The sequence below is a fragment of the Beta vulgaris genome, chromosome 5, assembly GCF_026745355.1.
Source record: "Beta vulgaris subsp. vulgaris cultivar EL10 chromosome 5, EL10.2, whole genome shotgun sequence".
Lineage (NCBI taxonomy): Eukaryota > Viridiplantae > Streptophyta > Magnoliopsida > Caryophyllales > Amaranthaceae > Beta > Beta vulgaris.
In genome coordinates this window covers 63,980,142-64,005,372 of record NC_079206.1, presented here as the reverse complement: position 1 = coordinate 64,005,372, position 25,231 = coordinate 63,980,142, and the positions used below count along the sequence as shown (strand labels likewise).

General features: G+C 34.5%; 4 protein-coding genes across 10 annotated transcripts; 2 read left to right on the top strand and 2 right to left on the bottom strand.

Moving 5' to 3' along the window:
• Nucleotides 1-3,798: 3,798 nt before the first annotated feature.
• On the bottom strand, nucleotides 3,799-8,537 carry LOC104894482 (F-box/LRR-repeat protein 12). 3 transcript variants are annotated; one of them, XM_019249762.3, is made up of 4 exons: nucleotides 8,355-8,537; nucleotides 7,260-7,392; nucleotides 5,610-6,832; nucleotides 3,799-5,106 (listed from the first exon to the last, which is right to left on the bottom strand). In XM_019249762.3, the coding sequence occupies exons 3-4, from the start codon at nucleotides 6,809-6,811 to the stop codon at nucleotides 5,100-5,102; spliced, it is 1,209 nt and encodes a 402-aa protein (XP_019105307.1). In that variant the 5' UTR covers nucleotides 6,812-6,832; nucleotides 7,260-7,392; nucleotides 8,355-8,537; the 3' UTR covers nucleotides 3,799-5,099. The 3 variants fall into 3 exon arrangements, with proteins under 3 accessions (XP_019105307.1, XP_010679029.1, XP_010679030.1); XM_010680727.4 differs by lacking the exon at nucleotides 3,799-5,106 and having other exon boundaries at nucleotides 5,436-6,832; XM_010680728.4 differs by lacking the exons at nucleotides 3,799-5,106; nucleotides 7,260-7,392 and having other exon boundaries at nucleotides 5,436-6,832.
• Nucleotides 8,538-9,916: 1,379 nt separating this feature from the next.
• On the top strand, nucleotides 9,917-13,640 carry LOC104894481 (60S ribosomal protein L5). The gene is made up of 9 exons (XM_010680726.4): nucleotides 9,917-10,076; nucleotides 10,499-10,568; nucleotides 10,657-10,748; nucleotides 11,164-11,290; nucleotides 11,474-11,553; nucleotides 11,803-11,919; nucleotides 12,246-12,380; nucleotides 12,757-12,926; nucleotides 13,289-13,640. Exons 1-9 carry the CDS (start codon nucleotides 10,074-10,076, stop codon nucleotides 13,407-13,409), a joined length of 915 nt encoding a protein of 304 aa, XP_010679028.1. The 5' UTR covers nucleotides 9,917-10,073; the 3' UTR covers nucleotides 13,410-13,640.
• Nucleotides 13,641-15,065: 1,425 nt separating this feature from the next.
• Nucleotides 15,066-19,799, top strand: LOC104894480 (uncharacterized). 2 transcript variants are annotated; one of them, XM_010680724.4, is made up of 6 exons: nucleotides 15,066-15,236; nucleotides 15,801-15,899; nucleotides 16,264-16,322; nucleotides 16,402-16,519; nucleotides 16,631-16,783; nucleotides 19,156-19,799. In XM_010680724.4, exons 3-6 carry the CDS (start codon nucleotides 16,315-16,317, stop codon nucleotides 19,360-19,362), a joined length of 486 nt encoding a protein of 161 aa, XP_010679026.1. In that variant the 5' UTR covers nucleotides 15,066-15,236; nucleotides 15,801-15,899; nucleotides 16,264-16,314; the 3' UTR covers nucleotides 19,363-19,799. The 2 variants fall into 2 exon arrangements, with proteins under 2 accessions (XP_010679026.1, XP_010679027.1); XM_010680725.4 differs by lacking the exon at nucleotides 15,801-15,899.
• Nucleotides 19,800-19,904: 105 nt separating this feature from the next.
• On the bottom strand, nucleotides 19,905-23,847 carry LOC104894479 (hypothetical protein). Of its 4 annotated transcripts, none has more exons than XM_057395284.1 (5): nucleotides 22,390-23,847; nucleotides 22,198-22,284; nucleotides 20,932-22,061; nucleotides 20,559-20,812; nucleotides 19,905-20,393 (listed from the first exon to the last, which is right to left on the bottom strand). In XM_057395284.1, the coding sequence occupies exons 1-4, from the start codon at nucleotides 22,541-22,543 to the stop codon at nucleotides 20,732-20,734; spliced, it is 1,452 nt and encodes a 483-aa protein (XP_057251267.1). In that variant the 5' UTR covers nucleotides 22,544-23,847; the 3' UTR covers nucleotides 19,905-20,393; nucleotides 20,559-20,731. The 4 variants fall into 4 exon arrangements, with proteins under 4 accessions (XP_057251267.1, XP_019105306.1, XP_048499962.1 ...); XM_019249761.3 differs by having other exon boundaries at nucleotides 22,198-22,593; nucleotides 23,553-23,846; XM_048644005.2 differs by having other exon boundaries at nucleotides 22,198-23,210; nucleotides 23,553-23,845.
• Nucleotides 23,848-25,231: the final 1,384 nt, after the last annotated feature.

Here is a 25,231-nt window from a genome sequence, read left to right as displayed (position 1 = left end):
CGCTTTTAAATTTGAGTAAATAAGCAACTTCATTTTCCCTTTGAGACGTTGATGATGAAAGGGATAAAATTTTCTTTGTTGTTGTTACTTGAGAAGACAAAGTTGAGGAAGGAAAACTAGCTCAGTTTTTCCAATTATTGAGTTCTTCCTCGTTGAGATATGATGACCATTGGCACATCACTAAGAAAAAAAAATTGACGGGTTTTTTTAGATTGACTTAAACTCAGAGTCTACAGAATTTATCATCAATATTTTCTCTATATTTTCTTATATCTTATTTGGTTTTCGATCTTCATAGATGAAGAATGTTCTTTCTTCTGTTTTCAACTTTATATTGCCTAAGTTTTGAGTTGTAGGTGACATGTTTTAGATAATGAAAGTTCATATTCTATGTTGTTTTAAAATGAAAGATTGTATAAATGAATAATAGCACAGTTATTAGATTAAAAGTATAAGTCTTATTAATTTAGTAATGTAGTACCAAATAGTTGAGGACCACAATAGATTATTATAACAATGGAGTTTCCTATTAAAAAATCCTTTACTAAGAATATCAATATCATAGAATGTTTTGACTAAAAAACTACTTTATCACGTGAACAACAAAATTTTTGATTGTTAGTTTTTGTTTTACCATCCGAAAGGATGTTATAGGTTGATTACTTTACGAGTCGAAATACAAAAAGGATGTTATAGGTTGATTACTTTGCGAGTCGAAATACAAACAAGATACGGAAAATTAAAGTTCAGGTTGCGTATCTTGAAATGGCAACTGTGCTAACTTCTTGAAAATCCAAGCTGTGCACATTATTTTTTTGCACTAAATCTGGAAAAGAATAGAGAAAAGTTCTTTTCGGGTTGGTGCAAAAGAATAGAGAAAAGTGATTGGCAAAGTAGGAACGAAATTTTTAAAAATTTGAAAAGATGCAAAAGTTATGAAGTTTACCAAGTAATAATAAAGTCTGCTATAGAGTGCCTCCATTATGGGTCATTTTAGAATTTTAGAGATATAAATGGTAAGAAAAGATATGTGCACAAGAGTTTTAGATTCTATTTTTGTTCTTCTGGTAATGGGAAATAATCTGGATAGTGAAACCGGCGAGATTATGACACTTAAAGGACCAAGTTTAGAGAATGGTGATGGCAGTTCTTAAGAACTAAGAAGATGAAGAAAACCATCAGCAACCTTGTTTTTTTTAAAAAAAATTTGTTCTTATTAGCTTTGTTTTCAGTAAGTAGAAGTATTATTTTGGTGTTAACTAATTTACTTATTTTAACCTTTTGATTTTTTAGTTGTAGGAAACTTTGTGTTATTGTCTTCATCTAGCCATGCACCAGAAAAAATTAAAAAATTGTGTTACTTAGATATGTAATGATGATCATTTGGTACATCTATCAGCAACTTCTAATTAATAAATTTAGGTTAAGAATTGTGACATGATCACATCTGACCCACATTATTGGTGGTGTATATTTTCCCCTTAAAATCCACAATTTAAGCGTGGTAGATGAACTGCATGAGACTTGAATACTATATGTAAGACAAAGTGGTATTTTCAAATAGAAAAATTAGTCATTTTCAATTTAGATGCATAACTTTATTAATTAAGTTGACGCTCCTTATAAATCCTTATACCTTGCATGGCACAAAGCTATATTTTATAATATCAACCATACATATCTTTTTGTTGTTAAAGTTGTTACTATATTTTTAGTACTTTTTTTGATAATTTAGTATTAAATTTTATTAATTCATAAGAAAAGAATAAAAAATATCGACTCAACCTAGGCATTCCTCCTCATGAAACTATATCTTTATTAGTACTTGTAATGAAACTTTATTTAGTTGTTATAATTTGCAATAAATTGTTATATGAGAGACGTACAGGATATCTATGCGTAATTTAAGTCTATGCTAGAAAAACCTATATTATACTTCCATAATTAATCATGATCAAGTTGTGTTAGTCAACTAAAATTACGTATTTTTTATATTTGATAGCCTACAACAACTACTTCCATGGTATTTTGATTCTCGATTTGCATGTGTGGAATGTTATTTTTATTGTATAGTATAACAAAATTTTATTCATGGAAGTGGACTATGAGCGTATTCTTTGAGTCAAATTTTGGGGTGATGTATCCATTTGTAATAACATTGTATAACCAAAAGATGATCTTTGGTAAAGTTGCGATTATGATTAGTAGATTTCATTATGAAATTATGGTACATTGATTGATATAGTGCTGGTTGAGCTACGATAAATTAGATGGTTATGTCTATTTAAAAAAAAAAAAAATTAGATGGTTATGTGGGTTGATTAAGTACAGTGAGTTTGTATCATCTTAGGTATTCAGCTACTATTATTGTTTGTTTTCTCATTTATATTTATGAATTTTTATAGTTTATGGAGCAAATTAAGGCTATACGAATTTTGACACTGAGTTTGTGGAATTAATTACAATTTTGAAATTTCATTTGCTTGATGGTTTGTGCTTTGTGATTTCATAAACTTGTCGTAAAATCGTGTTCCTTTGGTGGGTTTTTGTTTTTATCTTCCACATTTGATTCTATGTATTTCATATCATTTGTTGAACCCTTAAATATTTAAATACAATGTTTTCCAATTTTACTATATTTTTTATGTCATATCAAGTATCCTAAGTACATAGAGAAATCAAATATAAATCACAATTTATTGATATAAATATAATAAAAAATATTTTCTAAAAAGTACAATATTAAATTAAATTATTTAACAACACGTTATTTCTTATTTTAGGACATAAATGTTTTGACACGTAAATTCTAAATAAGCAACCCACGTAAACATTCATGACAAATCATATCAACATGAATATTTAAACAACACGTGTTATCATAGACACATGAATTTAAAGCAAAATTTATGACAAATGTCAACATGCATGGTACATTTATTATAAAATTGGTATTCAATATATACTTACACAAACACACACACACAAACACATACACACTCAAACAAATACTACCACAACTTTGAAAATATTGTTACTTGTAATGGATGAAACACACCGAGTAATGGAAACAAGCATTAAGATAATTTTGCGTGACATGCTTATACAACTTAATCTACCAGTGCCATGTTATGGAATTCATTCTGCCACTGACGACAAACTGAAGGCATACGTTGAAATTCATGGAGTTCCAAACTTTCCACATACACTAAGATTCGTCGGAATGACTTCTACAGAGGTCAATCTTTCACAAGAAACTGCAGCTCGAAAAGCCATTAGCTTTCTTCGAAATACATACAATGTTGACATTGGAGATTACAATTATTATCAAATGAAATTGCTGGAAGATAATTACCGACACTTACTTTTTCTGTACAACAAAGTGTTTTAGAACTTATTTGTGTTATTACATAATGTATCCGAATCTAAGATTAAAATCTATGTAACAATCTATGTAAGATATGGTAGAATATGTATTTACCTTTTTTTTACAAGTATTAATATATTTGTATTATGTTTTTCTTAAGATCAGATTGTTTTATTTACTACATCCATATTATGTCATAATTATTATCTTAGGGTATAAATGTTCTGACACGTAAATTTCAAATATACAGTCCATATAAACATTCATGCCAAATCATATCAACATGAATATTTAAACAACACGTGTTGTCGTACATATATGCATTTAGAGCAATCTTTGTGGCACATGGCAACATGCATGTTACATATATTATCAAACTCGTACTCAATATATATTCACACACACACACACACACAGAGATAGAAAGAAAGTGAAACACATACACACTCATTCAAATACTACGAAAACTTCGAAAATATTGTTGCTTATAATGGGTGAAACACATCGAGTAATCGAAACGAACATGAAAATAATTTTGCATGACATGCTGATACAACTTAATTTACCAGCGGCACACTATGGAATTCATTCTATTACTGCTGACGAATTGAAAGCATACGTTGAAATTCATGGAGTTCCAAATTTCCCACAAACACTAAGATTCATCGGAATAACTTCAACAGAGGCGAATCTTTCACAGCAAACTGCAGCTCGACAAGCCATTAGCTTTCTTCAAGATACATATAATCTTGACATTGGAGACTACAATTATTATCAGATGAAATTGTTGGAAGACAGTCATCGACACTTACATCAGCTATACAAAAAATATATTAGAACCTAATTATGTTGTTGCATAATGTATTCACGTTCAAAATTAGATTTTATGTAATCAACTATGTTTTATTAACTATGTAATATATGATACAATATGTATTTGTCTTTTTTCACAAATACTAATATATCTCCATTAAGTTTTTTTTTTAATATCATTTTGTTTTATTTACTACATCCATATTATTTCATAATTATAATTACTTTAACAAATATTATTATATAGAAATGACAACAACTCAATTTCTTTATCTATCCTAAATACAATATTATAACAAATAAAAAAAATGTATATACATACATCATATGCGGATAACTATCAACATTTTACTTAAATCAAAGTCACTCAATACTATGACACCTTTTTATAACTGACTAACTGGTTGACACATATACAACAACTTTTTAGACACGTATAATATATAGAAGTTTACATTGAATTGACCACCTGTCTTACACGTATTTTTGTAGATATCTACATCAAGACACGTAGCTGAAATTAAGTTTGTTCATAGTTTACCTTTCACAAATCTATTTCAGTTCCTTTTGTATTCTATATAAATACAAAAAAAAACATCAACAAGTACAATAGTTCGTCCCTTACATAGTAATTAAGAATGTACTTATACAACTTACATATCTTAAAGCTCAAATACTACTTGCTTATAATTGATTAACACTCTCCTTTTCTATTTCAGTATCAATGGAAGAACCACGTCGAGTAATTGAGGTAAATATCAAAATTATATTAAATGATATATTAATGCAATTAAGTCTACCACATGCAGATTTTGGAATTCATGCGGCAATTCATGACAAAATAGAAGCATATGTCGATCTTTATGGAATTCCAAACGTTCGTGGACCTCTACGATTTATCGGATCATCATCTACACAACTAGGCCCTTCACAACAAAATGCAGCAAGAAAAGCAATTAAATTTCTAGAAGAAACATATAATATTAAAGTTGCAGATTTCAACTACTATGAGTTCAAAATATTGCAAGATACAAATAACCATCTACTTCAAGAATACAATGAATGCATCCAAGATCAAAGATAAAAAAAAGATGTTGCTATCTCTTAGAAAAGTATATTTTATGTAAAATAATATATCATAGGAATGTAATATTTGTTTTTCCCTTCGATGTTTATATCTTAGTCTACATGTAATTATGCCCAAAATTAAGCTTTTATATATGTATGTTATAAATATGTGTGTATATAAATAATATTTATATATAAAACTTATTATATGCAAAATATTATTCCAAAATTGAGATTATTGTTATAATTCATGTTGGCTACCGCGTGCGTAGCACGCGGTGGTCCAACTAGTTCTTTAAAATATTGAAATTATAATTACATGACAAATAAATATTACTCCACAAAAATGCGTTGGTACCACCTCAAATGCCATTTGGGACCAGTTGCTAGATTTTCTTCTTCTTTGATAATATCACCTCTTGATAACATAAACAGTTCAGTTGAAATAGTACTAATATTAGGACAACCACTCATATACAAAACAGAGAGTTTCCTGCAACCATTCTTCAAAGCCTCCAATCCACGATGACATAGATTTCGACATCGATTCACATGGAGTGTTTCCAAATTGTGACAATTCAAGGCAATTGACTCCCATCCTGCTACTCTAATCCCATGGCACAAAGCCAAATTCCATTCCACCAGTGAAGGACACCCCTTTGCAATTACTTCGACAACCTCATCCCCTACCGTCCTGCATAATCTCATATTCAGAACCCGAAGAAACTTTGCATACCCTCCCCCAATTGCCGATAAACCGTCTCCACGAATCGACCAAGTAAGATTTGAGACACTCAGATACTCAAGACCTCCCCCGCTTACCATACTTGTTATCCCTTCTAGCTCAAGCTTACAAGATTCAGCTTCCAAATAAGCCAAAGTCTGAGAACACCCATGAAATCCAATTCCCTTTATATTTCTACAGTTGTTGATTTTAATCCCATAGAGGTGAGCACAATTCTGAACAAGGCATCTAATGCCATGATCAGTAGTAAACAAACAATGTGTAAGATTAACATCTTCCAAACCCAGACAAGACTTGGCCAGGATTTCCAAACCCACATCAGTAACATTGCAACGGTATAGACTGATAAACCTTAACAAGGGGCAACCACTTGCTACAAATGAAAGACCCTTATCAGTGATCTCGGAACAACAATCCAAATGTAGGGCTCGTAGACTTGAACCAAAGAATTGTAATAGCTCAAGACCCGAATCTGGTAGCTTAACGCACCCAGATAAGGATAGCGACTGGAGGTGTTGAAAACGGGTCAAAACCCTATGTAGTTCGAATGTGCCAATCCTACGCGGGGTTTTCGAGAGCCCGAGTTTGAAACAGGTAAATGAGCAGTCAAACTGTAAGGACTGTCTATTGTGGTTCTGAATTCTTAGCCACCTGCTGCAAGTTAGTCCGAAGGCTACTCGATCACATTCATCTCTTAACCATTTGAAGATGAAAATTAGGCAATCATCAGGAAGATCCATTATGGTAGTGGAATTATTACTCTGAGAATCCTCCATGACATTATACTTCACACCAACACAATCGTTGCGGAGATCCATTACGGATGTGGAATTATCACTCTGAGAATATGCCATAACATTAAACTTCATAAGAACACAATATTACCCGAAAACGTTTGCCACTGATTACTAAAAGAAAATATTGGCATGAACAATCCCAATTCCCAACTTTCACCCATCTTTCAACATAATCGGAACTTTGGATTGTACAGGAATAAGCCTAAGTTTTTGGGCTTCTCGAAATAATCCAAACTAGTATTTTCCTGCCTCAGTTAAATTCATTTTGGGTTTATGGTATATAAGAAACTCAACAGTTTGTGTTATAATTGAGAAGGACCTGAGAACTTGGGATTATTCCAGAATAATCTAAAGTTGAGATTGTATTGGTACGACTACCAATTGTTGGGATTATTAACGTCAACTTTAAAAATCAGAAAGTGTGCATCTTGAACTAGCATATCAAATAATAACAGGAAAAGCATATAACCTTGTTAAAATCGTGTGGACTGTCCACTCTCTCTCCTCTATTGAATTTCTTCACTTTGGTAAAAACATGGCTGCTGAAATTAATGCTTCGGCAAGAGTTTCAATACTCCTACCACCACCCCCTACATGCATAGCTACAATGACAAAAAACAAAAGCTAGTGTGAAAAATGTCAAATGAATAGTGCAATGTAGTAGTATAAATAAGTGCTTGTGTGTGCATTGTTTGTATGCTCAGCCAACTTTGAGCGTTAGCTACAAGAAATAGTAGTAGTACTACGATAGCTCATTTGTGAGTGGAGATAAATTGTTAAAGAGTGAATTCTATCAATCTCATGTAAGAGTGTTTTATCACTAAATAATATAAGTGTGTTTAGTGTTTAGATGTGAGCAACACTTTAATTCTTATATCTATTTATTTGTTGTTAATCTTTCCACATTATTACCCAAAATATCTTACAAACCTCAACTTTTATAGGAAAAATTGATCTAATAATCCAACCTTTGGCGGGTTTGCTGATATTAGTCCATGACTCCCAATCTCCCATCTTTAATTATTTGTAATAATCCCAACTTTGGGGATATCATCTAAAAAAATTCGCTCTTATTTTCCTGGCACACAATACGCCTAAAACGGATTGATGATGGCAAGAAAATTAAAATTCGAATTATATTAAGATGCTACCCCAAAAGTTGGGATCATTAAAAAATAATTAATAGCTGAGATTAAATTAAGGGAAAAGGGTTGAATTTTTAAAATCAATTTTTCAAATTTTATATTGTAATACTAAATGATTAATTTAGAGAGATGTAAAGCTCAAATGCAACTACAATGGTACAAGAATAAAGAGGGGATATTACCAGAACCTCAAACCCATCAAAGTAACTCAAAAATTCAAGCAATTCAGCAAGATAAAATGATCAAAGTCACAATTTTTTTACAAGGAGAGTTCTCAATCATGAATTTTCGTATTAAACCCATCAAAGTTACTCCAAAAAAATCCTATAAACCGCATAACATAATCGAGATGAGAATATCAGCAAGATAAAATGAGAACCAAAATACTAGATTGCAATTACTGAGTAATTAGGAATTACCAGGTTGAATGTCGTCGCACGGGGAAGAAATCTAGATCGCTGCAAGCTTGTATTGCGTGTGAAGAAGAATTTGGTTTTGTCGGATGATAAAAATGAGACTTGAGTGATCACAAATCCACCCAAGGAGAGGTGTTAAAAAGTGACAGAACCCAAGTTCTTGTAAGCGGTATCACAAATCCATAGGAGGATTGCCGAAATTAGTAAGTATACACGTCCATACGAGGAGTATTATAGATGAGATGCGATCAATATGAAGTATTATATTATGTACACGAATATTGTTATTAATAAACATGTATTAACAGAGATGTATATATGTTCATTTGGCTTGTTATCCATGTACATGTGTACATGTATTTGTTTGACTTGTTATTCATGTACATTTGACTTGTTATTAATGTATATATGCGTATCATGCTTTATGCACTAGCATGTGCACCATTAAGCTTTGGAAGATTTGAGCTTAAATTAGGATTGAGCATAAATTAAACTTTTTGATTTGTTATATAAAATTAAACATATATTAGAGTATCAAACGTTAAGTTTATTTAAGAGAATTGAGCATAAATTTTATCGTTTTCACTTAGAGAATCGATCATTCAAGTTCTTTGATGTTTGGTGTTTTATATATAGATGTGGATTGAGAGAGTTATTTGGACTCAACCCTCTAATTCTAAAAAAAGTTGACTGAATGAGATTTTTGATGAGAGGGGATTGGCATGCTGTATGAACTATGAAGTAACTTTGCAAATCAGAGGAGAATGTATTTAGAAAGGAGCGCATATGCTTTATATGGTCCATTTATAAGAATAATGGTTATTCACCAGATACCTGAGTTTTTTTTTTAAAAAAAAATTTTCCAAGTACCTCTGTGTTTTCAAAATTCATCAGGTACCCTTCAGTTTTAGGTAAATAAATCCAAATACCCTTAATGACTAACCACGTTAACCGTAATTAACCCCTAATTAGTCTAACTAAACCCTAAAATATGTCCTAACTAACCCTAACTTCTAACCCTAACCCTAATCCCCCTCCCCCACCCTCCCACCATCCTAGGAGCCCTCACTCCCCCACCATCCCACCACCTTAGCAGCCCCCGCTCCCCTTGCAGCCCCCTCCCCCACCTTACCGAAACCCCCTCCCCAACCACCCCACCGAATTGTAGAATACTCCTCTATTTTATATCATTCTCACTTTCCTTTGCGTGTCTTCCAATACACCTCTTTGAATTTAAATATCTTTCATTATATATTTAGGAAAAATTAAGACAATTGAATATCAATAATGTACTAATTGAGACAAATCAAACAAAACACAATTAAATATCTTTCATTATATTTTTTCTTATAAATTGGAAAAAATAGAGAAATATTCTCTTTAAATATGAATAATTTTACGATTACAAGTGAGAAAGATAAGAAAAAAAAACAGAGGAGGTATAAATTAGTCAAATTCCCTTAATATACTCTTCATAAAAACAAAAAAAATCCTCAAAGTAAATCTATTTGGTATTCAGCCGAGTGGCTTATTGGTTTCGGTCGAATAAAGCCCAAGAAAAAAAAAACCAGCTCATCTATTGCCTTATCTTTATCGGCCCAAATGAGATCTAGTTTAGGGTTTTGTCAATTTTTAGGTATTTGAACACTTTTGATTTCGCCTACACTCTCTTTCTCTCTCTCTCTCTTCCCTAGTCCCCTGCAAATCTCTCAGCGTGCAACAATGGTAACTCTGCTGTTCCCTTCATCTTCTCTTTATTTTTATGTTATATTTGAACTGACTTTATTTAATATTGCTATGTTTTCTAGACTTTTATTTTGTTCATAATCTTCATTTTGTTTTAGATTTCATTTTTCAAACATTTACTGTACAACTAATTTATACATGCTTTTATTATTTTGTTATTCTGTTTGTTGAAGCCGAAATGGGAGTAAAAAGATAATTAATTTAAATTAAAGAGGGTATATATTTTAGAGAAATCTGATGAAAATGAAAATTACTATCATAAATTCATAATCTATATAGTTCAGTGATGGTAAAATGAGTTTGAGCTAATTTTGTTGGGTTAATGCATATTGTAATTGGTTTTGTATTTGGGAAATTAGATAGTTTTATGATCTAAATTGGGAATTTGTTGATTTTTACAGGCATTCGTGAAAGCTCAAAAGTCGAGAGCTTACTTTAAGCGATACCAAGTTAAGTTCAGGAGAAGGCGTGGTACGTGGGTTGTTCTATTGTTGTTTTGAGCATGTCATTTTATAGTTTATGCTTCGTGTTATTGAGTTCTGTTGTGTATGTTTTGCAGAGGGTAAGACCGATTATAGGGCCAGGAATCGCCTGATTAATCAGGACAAGAACAAGTACAACACTCCAAAATATCGTTTTGTTGTGCGATTTGTATCCTAGCTTTTCGAGTTGCTTGTTGTTCGATTTGTTGCTAATGTGCTTCTTATTAGACCTTAATTGTTTTTTATATATGATATGGCCTTGTAATGTTACATGTGTGTTCAAACACTGGTCTCCTTCATTGATTATTGTGTCGGCCATGGAGTTGGTTGGTTACATTTTGCATGCAGTCGTTCCATATTGCTTTCACCCATCTTATGATTTCTTGTTCAGTCAAGCTGGGTTCAGATATCAATATGTCGTTTGTTGTCATCTCATGTATTCTAGTCCATCAGTTTCAATTGTACTGTTTCAGTTTTTATGCCCCTCATCACTTATTGCGCTTTCTCATTGACCTTATAATGAGGTACTTATCTGTATTTAGTTATTTTCGCTTCTACCTTGTCAATCCTTAATTCTTTTTTAGACAAACAAAGATGTTACCGCACAAATTATATCCGCTAGCATAACTGGTGATTCAGTTCTTGCTTCTGCATATGCTCACGAACTTCCTCGTTATGGACTTGAAGTGGGTCTTACAAACTACGCTGCAGGTCAGCTTCTTTATATTATCTAGATAACATTGTTCACATATATGTAGGTTAAATTATAACATCTTTTCATGTATCTTTCTGCACTGGGCTTGTTTGCACCAGGTTCTTACTCTTCTATAGCTATCATCATTGACATTATTGACATATAAAATATAAACTGTAACCTTTTCTTAATAAGTGTAGCTTACTGCACTGGGCTTCTTCTGGCGAGGAGGGTATTGACTAAGCTTGAAATGGATCAGGAGTATGAAGGGAACGTGGAGGTATAATTCTTTTGTTTAGGAGTATATGCATTCGGACTCATGTTAATGTATATCAATGCATCCACTTTCATATTTAAATTGACAAAAGGCTGAAAGTGTGGTTCTAGAACCGTGGAATGCTAAGCCGAAATTTCTCGATTATAAATCTAGGACATCTTTATCTTGTGTGCTTGGGGAAATTAGAAAATTCTTTATTTTAATGTTCTCACCAGCGTGATTTCTGGTTTCATTCATGGCTTTTCTTCGCAGGCAACTGGGGAAGACTTCTCTGTTGAACCAGCAGAGACCAGGAGACCTTTCCGTGCTCTGCTTGATGTAGGACTTATAAGAACTACTACCGGAAATCGTGTTTTTGGTGCATTGAAGGTATGTTAATTCTTCTTAAGTTCCTTGCATGCTTTTGCACATACCAATAAAAAGACATTCAACTTACTTATTTTTGTATATTCTCATACTCAATCATTCATATATTTTACCTTTTTGTGGATGTGTAGATGATGTGAAGTTTGTTTTTGATGCTTGAAACATATCTATAGGAGTATATAGAAAAGTTACACTTAAGATAATCTGTAATCGTTTATTGCCTGTGTTAATGCCTTATAGAATAACCGTGGGTTCGTGTTGACTTTAAATGCTTGTTTGTATAACTGCTTTTGTTGGCTCTCACTTTTCTTTTTCTTGCTTGCTGTTAGGGAGCTCTGGATGGTGGACTAGATATACCTCATAGTGACAAGCGTTTTGCTGGATTCAGCAAGGACGGCAAGCAGCTTGATGCCGAGGCTCACCGCAAATATATCTACGGTGGGCATGTTTCTGGTTACATGAAGGTTTGTCCTCAGTTTGTGGCATGTTTCTGGTTACATGATGCTTCTTTGTACTGCAGCTTTCTTTTTTCCCTTGCTCCTGTATGTCAAATGCACCCGAAATAGAGTGAAAGAAAATATGAAGAGTTTTCAAGGGCTCAATTAGAACCTTGCATGATTTTTCTATTGTGACGAGAGAGGAAGCGGCGATCATGTTATATAAAGTTTAGTATAAGGAGTAATAAATGGCTGAGATAAACTTTTCTATTATTTCTCGGTATATTTGAAATTTATGAGAAGTGAAGGGCAACAATTGAAGTTTATCTTGTGGAAAACTTGTTTCATATTTCACTTTTTTCTCAACCTAAGTCTGTTGCTTTTGCACCATTGCTACTCTCAGACATTGATGGAAGATGAGCCTGAGAAGTACCAGACTCACTTCAGTGAATATGTTAAGAGAGGAATCGACGCAGATGGCCTTGAGGCATTGTACAAAAAGGTTCATGCTGCTATACGAGCTGACCCTACCGCAAAGCAATCTGAGAAAGAAGCTCCTAAAACACACAAGAGGTAAGAATATAGATTATAGACAACAGACATCTATATTTCCAAGGAGCTCCTTCTTTTAATCCTTACAGGGTAGAAAATATTTTTACTAAATTAAAGCCATGTCAATGTGGACATCTACCTCCAAAACTAGTTCGTTCTACAAAACATATATATAAATGCATGCTCAAGTCTGACAACCCGGTCATGGTATAAATATCTCTGTAATATTATTTTGATGTCATAACATCTCTTGAATAAAGATTTACACATCCCTGTAGTCTTACTGTTATGAGTCAAAAGAGATGAAAGCTGGAGGGATTTGTAAAACTGCATGATTTGTTCTACATAAATTAAACTTTTTTCTGTTCTGTTGTCATTGATAGGTACAACTTGAAGAAATTGACATATGATGAGAGAAAGGCTAGCTTGATAGAGAGGTTGAATGCCCTGAATGCTGCAGCTGGAGATATGGAGGATGACGACGAGGATGAAGATGACGAGTGAGGACAACTTTGTTATAGACAGTTTCTGTTATGATATCCATAGTCCATACATCTTGGGAAAAATTCAATTTTGTCCGACATTTTTACTCTTGTGAAATCTTATTTTACAAACTTTTTTTTGAATTATGGTTTTGATCCGCCAAACGTTCAGCTGTAGCTGGTTCAAATTCTGAGTTGCTTTAACTATGATTCTGCACTCAAATTAGTCTTTTATCTCAGCTTTTTTGGTCGATTTCTATGTTTGAAGTTAAGCTACATTTTAGTCCATTGCAAATTCTCTATGTATTGTTGCGATGACGTACTACAAAATTTAACTGTATAAGAAGTTGATAAAATTTAGCGATTTTCAGATTTACCAGGTCATGGACTAAGTCTATTTGTTCCCTCTGAGTTAAATTTCTTTTCTTAAGTTTTTACTCCATCCGTCCCATAATATAGTGCATACTTCATTTTTAGTGTGTCAAATTTTAAAATTTTTGACCAAATATTTTCATTTGTATATATAAAAAACATATTCATGTGGGATCTTGTTAGATTTGTCTCAATGTGTACTTTCATGATATCAACTTTTTATATTTTTTTATTAATACGGAATTGAAAATATTAAAGATTAAAGTTACGTCTTGGAGACCGTGTAAAAAAGAAACAAGCAGTAGTTAATTGGATTTCCTATGGTTTTCTCCCATGTAATCTCGAAGGATGTTCTATGTTACCTATGTATTTCAATTTTCTTTGTGATCAATATAATCTATTTCATATACTTCTTTCGTTAAGCTTGGTGTATTACCTTCAAGATGTTGGCTAAACTTAGAAAATAAAAGTTACAGTTTTTTTAGTTACTCGAGTAACAAAAACTTTTACAGAGAGCTTTTTTTTTTATTTCTTTTTTTAAAACGAAGAGTTGCAACTAATATTAACATTAAAGACAGGGTGACTATCTATAATCAAAGGTCAATATGTCACATATGGCCATATGGGTGATTATTGAACGAGTTGATTGCAAGCAGAAAGTTGCTCGACCCAAATCGAAAAAATTTCAAACCTTGTTCGACTCGAACTCGTTATTCATTAAACTCACATAATATTTGCCTGACTCGTGCTCATTAATCATCGCCCTAGCCCATAGGTGTCGTCGAACTTTAACGCATGTATAGTTTTTATATTTTCTATGGAGGTACAAATTTAAGCGAAGAGGAGGGGGATACCAAATATAGTAACTTCTTTTATACCCGTAACAAAATATAAATTCACCATCTTTTATCATTATATCCTCAATTAACAAAATATTTACATCATCATCATCATTAATTTAATGAACTTTGTAGATAATTTTTCATACATATTATTACACAATTAAATTTTTGTTTATTCATATAGGACTAATAAAGATTAATTGCAATAGTCTCTCCTCCCAATACTTATCAAATTTTTTATTAAATCTATACAAATATATTAAAAAGCGTGCGAAAACAAGAAACTGTGCCACGTGACGCTGCATATATTAAAGTGTTAACCACTAGGCTAAGTTGTATTTAGTGTTATTATCATAAAGTATTATATTAATAAATAAGATATTTTCTTACCCGGGACATAACCCGGATCTAATAACTAGTTAAAAATTAAAAATCATTTAATTTTAAAAACTCTCACTTTCTTCCTCCTTCCTTTTCCAACCCACCTATCTCAATTCTGAATTCTCACGCTACCAAAAAAAAATAGACCACCGGCCGCACGCCTGCACGACGACGCACGCCGACCAGGCGACCACCGCCGCACCGCGCCGCACGCCCGCAGTCCTCCGACCACTCGACAAGCCATCGCACATCAGGTATTAACATTTTACATTTACAAAGTTTAAATTTTAATTCTTTTACATTATTTATTTACTAATTCCTAAATTGTATATATAAAATCTTATTTGGTTGATATTAATTGTAATATTTGCATACATGTGTGAATTTTTGAATTTGTGAAGTGTGATAAGTGATTGATGGCTTGATGCACTTTGTTAGTTTGTTGTTAAGTTTTTTTTGTGAATGTTGAATTTGTGAAATGTGAATTTGTATATATTAGGTAGTGTTAATTAATTTATAGTTTTCTATGATGATTTAGTTTCTTTATGATGGTAATTTATTGATTGATTTTCATATAGTTTAATAGTTAGTTCATATGTGTTAATTTGTATTAAATAATGAATATAGGAAACGATGAGTGATACACCTTGTTTTTTTTTATTTTTGTTTATGTAATTTTTTCTTAGCTTGGAATGTATGACAATGAATATCAGACAATGTGTCTTTGCATTGTAAAATTTTCAATATTGAATATCCTTTGTCTTTTTTTGTGACCTCTCGATTTTGAAATCCTGGCTCCGCCACTGACAATGCTGCAGTGACCTGTAACCTGGTGCCACATTCACCCTTAAGGAATAAGGATTGCTGCGTTGGTTTTGCAAAAAACGGACAGCCAGAGCTCTGGGCTTGTGGTTGTGGTTAGTTTTATTACTTATTTACTTCTCTTAAAATTACTGTTGGTATTACTTGGTAATTGTTGAATTTATGGATTTGTCTAATTTTACAAGAAAACGTGACGAAGAACATGTGTATGAACTTAGAAAATTAGAATAAAGTAGCATAATCATAAACACTTGACTTGTTTTATTGTCGTGTTAACATGTTAATGAAATGATTATGGATTCGATGATTTTGTGCTTAATATCATGTTATAGCGTTTTTTCTCTCTCACAATATGTAGTATGTTCATGTACGTTGTTAATGGCAATATGTTGGTGCCACCTAAAACCATATAGTGATAATGACCTGGTGATGATTTGTTTATTATGTTACTTGGTGCAGAAACTTCTAGTTTCTCGAATTGAAGACGAGTCACGGATTTCCACTGGTCCAATGAAGATGTACGTCCTCTTACTCTTGATTATCTCCTTGGTTTATTTTACTATATCTGCATTTAGAAAAATTACTTGACTGTTGCAGCCAGAAAGCCAATGCTGGTCCTCTTACTAACTTTGAAGTGGTCGACTTTCTACGATCTAGAGGGGCTTCAAAGGATCCTACTCGGGTTATGTCTTTGTTAACACCATCCGAGTTCAAGGTTCTGGCATCATCTCCTTTTCTTTTAAGCGATGCCATGTTTCGTTTATTTAACATGGAAAAAGATTTGTCATGGACTCGTGGTTGATATTTTACTATCTGTGTGATTCAGGTGTATGATTATTTGGTTGAGAGTGCTGCTTGTAATCAGACTAGAGAAAGTATTGATAACTTTCTAGAGAAATCTGAAGAGTTCCAGCTAGCAAAAGCTGAGGTGATCAACATCATTAACATTCGACCTGCTTCTGCTGTTGAAGTTGCCCCGGTATGATCTGTTAATTGGTTAACTCATAACTCTTGGTTTGCGTAATGCCTTTTCATACCCTTCACTTGCTGGCAGCTTGGTTGTACCTATGCTTGTTGACTTCCCTCAGGATCTCACCTTATTGTATCCTTATAATGGAGCAGGTTTCATCTTGACAAGTAGTTTCTCATTGAAATATTTTGTGGTTAATCAACAGTAGGTTCCATTTCAATAAGGAGAGATATTCTTTTAGAAATATCTTCCATTTTTCAATGATGGATTCATTAGCAAGTAGGAAAATCTGTTCTATAATTCGTAATTGGTGCTGATATCTATTTGAAGTTTTCCACCTGATTGCATGTGCTTAGAACTTTGGTTGGACTGTATTGGTCTCTTCCTGGAAGCTTTGATGAGTGCAATATTCCCTTGCTTTCAATCAAAACTTCATGACAAAAAGTTATTGTGTGTTACTTCTCGATGTTACTGGAATATATGTTTAGATTAGGAGTATATATGTATTGAAAGCATTCCCTGAATTTTAGCTTATCAGAAATCTAAGGGTAACTTTTAATCTAGACAGAAGTTCTTAGTTCTCTTATCCTCATGCTAAACGACCCCCCATCTTTTGTCCAGCTAAATGCACCATGTATTGGAAGCCAAGATTTACCTGCATCCAGATTAGCTACATCCAATTGAGGGAAGACTAATACTGGACATGTATGGAAATTACGTAAAGGCAATGTGTATATTTCACTGAATGTGTCTGAGAAAGTAATTTCTCATTAGAATTTTGGCGTGCAGTGCTTGCTAAAGAACAGAGCTCGTTATATAAGTTACTTCAAAAGCTTGTTTGTGGCGATATGGGTAGAATTCCATTGAAAATGGCTCCTTAAGTTTTTGAAGAGGGAAAAGTACTACTGCTTTGTAATCTGTATTTGACCGTTCTCCTCCTTCCGCTTCTTATTTGGTTTCTTTTATGTGACACCGTGATGATATTCCTGCTGCCCCTTACTCCCAAGGCACGTTAAAGAATAGAAGTATTTCATTGGACACACAACCTCATAAATCTTACACTGAATAGTTTGTGTTGAGCATACAACCTAGATCAAAACAAAGATCAGTTAAGTTTAGCTACCCCTCTATTAGAAATTTGTCTTACATTCCTTGCATCTCCCTCTCACCCTGCAGCCCAACCAATAACTTAATCCAGCCCTCATGTGACCACCTGCCCGTGCACCGTTTACGGTTTACCTCTTATTTTCCTTAGCCTCATGTAAAGCCCCCACTTTCTGACATCAACCCCCTTTCCCTTATCTGGTGGACCCCCCTCCTGCAATAGTTGTATTTGTAAAGCTAGCAGACTTTCTTTCTCTTCTCTCACTATCGTGCTCTGCCTCTGTCTCTTCATTTCACCTTATACGGTTATACCACCATTTGTCAGAACCACTACCAGAGATACCACTGCAAGCGCCATCTCAGCAGCTTGTGCGAGTTTTCTCTTTTCCTTAATGTGAGCACGTTTGAAGCCCATTACTCTTTCTTTGAAGCGGAAGAGGGAAAAGGGGGGGGGGGGGGGGCATCTGTGGCAGTGAGGAAAGGGGGTTATTTTGGAACATTTAGATTTTTAATTTGTTCCTCTTGCTTTATAATCATCTTCTTAAGCCAACAATTTACTTCTATTTTAAAGCTTAGAATTTCCGTCCAAATAAAAGGTTTCCCTTTTGGTTACCTCAGGACAGAGTGAAAATGTGGTAATCATATTAGACTTTAGAAACGAGCCTGCATGTCTCCATTGGGACCTTAACTTTGGATATTTTATGCAGATCAACAAAAACTAGGTTAGCTGTTTATAGTTGTGCTGACTCTGTGGCTTTATGAAATACCCTTTCATGTCCAATTGGGCCTTACTTCTCTAAATTAGGGTTGGGTGATACGAGACAAAAGGGTTGGAACCAAATGTAGTGAATGTAAAGTGACACGGACTCTCAATCCCTCGTGGTAATTTTTCGTATGGGACTTTCTTTTAGGGAGATCCCAAAGAGGAAACTATAGTGAATAAGGACTCCAAAAGGGGTTGAAATTTCCTCACCTTATTAAATGGCTTCTAAAATATCTTTCTTGGTTAATGGTCTAGTTTGTGATGCTTTTTCCATTTCCTCTAGTCTGTACTAGTATCGATTCATTCCCTCATGCGCATCTAGTGCAGTGTCTCTGTAAGGTTATAAACCCTCTCCATATTCCTGCCGGCTTTAAAGCCCTATTTTGTCAATAAATCTTATTACTAGGACTATAATTCTTTCCTTTCAGATGATTCAAAAGCCATAGTGTTGTTGCTCTTCGAAATTGTGTGCTTATCAGTTATCACACACGTTCTTTGCCTTTTTGATTCACAGATCATAGAATCGATGGAAGAGCGCAATTTTGATGAGGACGGACTGGACAAGATGGTGGAGTTGGTAGTTCAGGTGCTGCCACCCCATCCGAACCAGCAAAATATGGACGACGAAGCTGCTGAGGATGATGGTGAACAAAATGCTGACATGGAGGATGGTGAACAAGAGGCTGACGTGGATAATGCAGAAGAGATGGACGCAAGCTGATATTTGTTACAGGCTATATAAATTTGTGCAGATAATATGAGATATCACTTCATTTCTAGTTTAAAAGGAAATGAACATTATTTTTGGCTTTCACCTCTTGTTAGTTGTTACTGTCTTTGAGTTAATCATTGTGATAGAGTTGAAACCTTGGTTAGTTCGACCAACTAAGCCCATCTCGGTCAGGCCTACCTGCAGGCCCATCTCGATCAGGCCTACCTGCAGGCCCATCTTGATCAGGCCTATTTGCAAGACCCATCTTGTTGAACAATTAGGAAGTAGCCAGAAGTGTAAAGTTCTTGACAAAAAGTGCATAGCATGGCATTTTGTCAATGAAGTAAGGCTTTGTTCTTTTGAAATTTGAACTGATAATAAAAGTTCGATTCAGTTCAGACAAATTCAATTCATTTAAGTTAATTTACTCCCACGGTTTTAATTCATTTCAGTTTAGTTTAGTTAAGACAAATTTATTTCAGTTCAATCCAAAAGAACATAATCTAATCTCACACTTCTCTCTTCAGATCATGCTACAATGGAGGAACAAATTTTAGTAAACAACAGCCGTGGCAAACTCTTCTCATTTCGGAACAGATAGTTGAGGCAAAGTTACCCCTAGAATTTAACAAAAGTACGTACATTCAGCTTTAAACATCTTGTATACACTTCGTTGCTATTCTGCATCACATATTGAAGGGGCAGCAATCCAGCATTAGGCTGTGGTAGGATTCCAGCAGGAAGAACCTATACTTCTTTGTTTTGAATAATATACACAATTATTAAAGAACCATATAGCTATTACAACTTCTGACTGCCACACTTTCTATATTAGCTGCAGGCTTCATTCACAAGTTAAAATCAAAGCGTAACAACAAAGCTCTATAATTTCACATTTTCATGCAGTGATGTCTGAGTCACAGCTACGACAAGGAGTAGCATTCCGCACTTTGTTCAAGCTTCATTTACTAAAACATCGCATCATCAGTCTTAAGCAGTTGTTAGTACATAGTAGCACCTTGGTGAATGACACATGACCCCTGAGTAGAAACCACCACAACAATGGTATGATTTATGAACAACGATAAACATTCAACAGCTAAAAAGACGAGATAAAGAAGGGGTGGGGAGAAAAATGAACGGGAGGAAGAAAAGAAACAGACTTTCACACCAAAGTCGCCAGATCACAAGAGATATCAACTCACCATTAAAATTCAGCCTCTACATAGCAAACTATAATGCACTTCAGCACTTGAGTAGCACCGATCACAAGCCAGGCCAGACTTCAACAAATAGAAAAGTCGGTCCATTTCAAGCTTATCTGAACCACCATTTTGGGGCGTCACAAATGATAGGGAAAAACATACGCTGTCACAAATTACGTGGCATCGCTATTCTTAAAAGTCTGCTTCATCCATTCTCTCAAACAATGCTTTGATAAATGTTCCGGTAGATCAGCCTGAAACACCACCATGGAAAACCTCCAGAGTTGTAACTTATCATGCGTCATATATCACAAAAGACAATATGAAGTATCATTATATCAATAGGTCAACAGAAAAAGGATATAAAACATACCGCACTCCATGAAGTAGAATAGCCATTAGTAGAAAGGAACCAGCTTCTAGAACTAGACTTGACACCGAATTTAGCATCTGGATTGTCAAGCTCAAGCAAATCCTCATCACTGAGGTCATCATAATCTTGCTTTCTTCTCCTTTTCTTTCTACTCTTTCTCTTTTTGTTTTTAGCTCTAGTTGCTGCTTTATCACCAAAGTCCAGTTCACTCTCATCTGAAGTTCCATAATGTTTCATAAGACCATATATATCAGATTTACGAAAGCCAATGTTATTACCGACAAACAGTGATTCCCAGGATTCCGAAGTTTGACATTCCTTAGATAACCTGTAAAGAAGGCTCCATGAAAGAAGACCAAGGCACTTCATCATTTCTATGGTCTTTGACTTCAAGTGATCCTTGGAAATCAGGGCCAAACTCTTCGCTTCACTTGTACTTGTACTGATCCCTAACACTAAATCATTAATTTTGACCTTCTCCTCTTCCGTCTCTTCATTATGTACAAGCCGTAAAAGTAGTTTTCCTTTATTAAACAGTGCATTCAATAGAAATAACTGGTCGATAGATATTTGGTCACCACACTTATAGATGACAATTTCCAGCCAATAAGACGTGTTATCGAAATTTAGAGGTTTCTTTCTTCTAGTGAGAAAATCTTGAAGCATTTGCAATAAAGTAGATAGGTCTCGTTCATCAAGAATGATTAAAAGATGTTGACAAAGATAAGAAAAAGGCTCCTCCATTAAAAACTGACCAATAATCTCCCAAACTTCTTTCAGATTATCTTCGTACATTAGCTTGAGAAAGAAATCTACAAAGAACTTGCTATCAACAGACAAGATCTCACCATCTTTTAGAGACTCTGCAAATTCCTCAGATGACCAAAACTCAGGTACATTCTCAAGAAAGTTCTCCACCGTACGTTCAACATCCAAATCAAGAAAATAATGAGGTTTTGTTGCAACAACTGCTGGTGATTGTCCGTGTTTTCCATTCCATTCAAGCTCTTCCCAGCATATGTCCCGGTTCACAAAGGCAAACTGGGCTAGTGACTTTGCACCCTTTCCATGTGCCGAATCACCAGCAATAGAAAATGTTGAAAACCATTGCAATATACGCATTGGATGTCCTGCATTGTTTATATAACATGCCAGAATCAGCACTTTCCACAGTTTTATTACAGCAAAGACATCCAGAAATAATACAGCATTGCTCATAATTTAATCAAATATAGTATGAAATATAAAGCTACAAAACTAACTTGCCTTCAAAGAACCTTTCAAGCCTGCGACTTTTCTTCGCCAAAAGTAACCCAGCTTGCTGTGGTCTCCTCTCAAAGAGCATCTGAAGGACTTGAGCAGCAATATCCAACTTATTAGGCTTGGACCTCAACAACCTTAAAAACAGGTCATGTTGTTCATACTTTGAGATTGAACTCAAGCTTGAAATAGACTCACAAAGCCACAATCTAGCCTCTGACCGGCCTTCAGAGGTCATAAGTCCCCATATGCTCTTTTCCAACTTGTTGTAAAGAGGCATTCTTAGCTCAGCAGATTCAGCATTTTTATCATCATCCCATATAGGTTTTGATAGAAAGAGTTCAATCATCATGCAAAAAAAACTGCCAATGATGCTGATATCCAAATGCCTAATATATCTCGCTGAAATATCAAACCTTGATTATCTATAACAAGAATGCACATTATCATTCATATGTCACGCCAATTCCAAGTAATGAAGCAACTAGGTTAAATATTCCAAAAACAATACTTCATCAAGGTATATATGCTAATGGCAATATTCTCATTCATGGAAACCCAACAAGACAAACCAAAATAAATACTTCCTCCGTTTCAATTAAGTTGTGACACTTTCTATTTTAGGAAATATCAATTTAGTTGTGACACTTTTATTTTGGTTAATAACTTCTCTCTATCTCTCTCCTATCACATGTGACCCTTTTATTATCTTTTTCTATCTCTCTCCTCTCCAAAAATTGCCTAGGAGCCCGTAATTTTAAAAGTGTCACAACTAAATTGAAACGTAGGAAGTATAAAGATTGAAATATTAGAGGCATTAAGCTAAGACGAGTTATGAACTCATCAAAATGCTCAAAAAGCATGATTTCCACCCGGCACCGACATCTTGACGCGCCGGATCATAGTTTCTAGAGTTCCAGGCCCGTCCCTGAGCCAGGGCAGGAGGGGCGGCCGCCCTGGTCCCGGGGATGACAGGTCATTCATCCCTGATTTCCAGCCACAACACTTGAAAAATTCATCTGATGAAATTAAACAAGAACAAGTGAACACAAATATGCGTATCTACATATTGTAACATAAATTTTCTTATCATTTAGTTCCATGAAACAAACAAACATGAATTAACAAGTTATACCAGAAATTCATTCGAATCATAAGTTTATAACATGTAAATTATCCATCCCTAAAAACATGAAGTAACATATATGAGATAAAAATAAGTTAAATTCATGAAACAAACAATAGCAACCGCATAAAACCAATCGCATGAATAATCACATGAAGTAGATCTTAAAAATCGCAATTCCACACCAAAATCCGCAACAAAACAAGTAGATTCATCTAAGGAACAAAACAACAACCTGGAATCAGCTTCTGCAATTCGAGCTTTGGAATTAGTGTATGAGTGACGAATTTGCGTATGAGTGGTTCTAGAGGAACGTTGTAAAAGAATTGAATTTGCGTCTTTTGGAGTGGTACTATACGCCTATACCTATGTAGTTTAAGATTTTTTTTGGCTTTGCTAAACGACGCCCTACAATTTCCTACTAACGCCCTAAATACAGTATAATATACTGTATTTATATACTTTGCATTTCTTTTCTCTCTCCTCCCCTTAACTCACGTCCCTACCCCCCTCCTCCACCACCACCGGCATCACCACCAGCAGCACCACCGGCAGACCACCGGAAGACCACCTCCACCACCTTACCCCCGACAGACCACCACCTCCTTCTCTCTATTTTTTCTCCTTTTTTCTGATTTTTTTTTTTAAAAAAAAAGGAGGCGTCCACCAAGGACGCCCCACCACCGGTGGAGGCGTCCTTGGCAGGCGCTCCACCACATGGTGAGGCGCCTGCCAAGGACGCCTCCACCGGTGGTGGGGGCGTCCATGGTGGACGCCTCTATATATATTTTTTTAAATAAATTCCAAAAAAGGGGAGGCGTCCACCATGGACGCCCCACCACCGGTGGAGGCGCCCATGGCAGGCGCCTCACCCTGTGGTGGAGCGCCTACCATGGGCGCCTCCACCAGTGGTGGGGCGTCCATGGTGGACGCCTCCTTTTTTTTTTTTGATTTTTTTTTAAAATCGAAGAAAACAGAGGAGATCTAGAAGAAGAGTGGGGTACTGGGTGTGATATGGTGGTGATTGACAGTGGGGACTCGTTATTTGCTCTAGATATGTTGCTGTACAAATCAAACCTTCTTTCTAAGTCTCGTAGCTTGCAAATTCTTATGCTAGCAACTTCAGATTTGATAATGGAGCAATACCAAACTCAAGTAAAACTACATGCAAATATACCAACTTCCTGCATTGAAAGAAATTTTTGATTTCCCACTTCTAATATCATTCATGATTGTGATGAAGTTTTCAATTACTGGTAACCTTTGCACTTTCTCCTCTACAAAATTGATTTTCCACACTTTGGAGTGCAATATGCTTTCTGAAATTGCTTCACTTTCCACCATTTTCTCTCTCTCAAAAAACACAATTTTTGTTTTTGGATTGTTGGTGATAACAAGCTCGCCGGAAAATTGGTGCTGGTGGCTCCGGTGGTACACTTCTTAGTTCATAGTGGTGGTCAAAGAAAAAGGAGAAAGGGAAACTGAGAGAAAGAGTAGAAAGAAGATATATAAATACAGTATAAAATACGTATTTAGGGCGTAAATAAAAAATTTTAGGGCGTTATTTAGTAAATGAGTTTTTTTTTTTGCGCATAACACCCGAAAATGTAGAGTCCAAAAGGTTTAAAAAGAAAAAACTTGAATTTACGAGTTTATAATAACGTATTGTGTATCAAAAATTTGTTATGACCTTAAATATTACTTCTTCCGTCTCATAATATAGTGTTTGTTTGTTTTTTTACACAGTCTCTAAGACATAACTTTGACCTTTAATATCTTCAATTTTGTATTAATAAAAAAAATATAAAAAGTTGATAGTATGAAACTACACATTGAGATTTGAGACGAATCTAACAAGATCTCACATAAATATGTTTTCTATATATACAAATGAGAATATTCGATCAAAGTTTT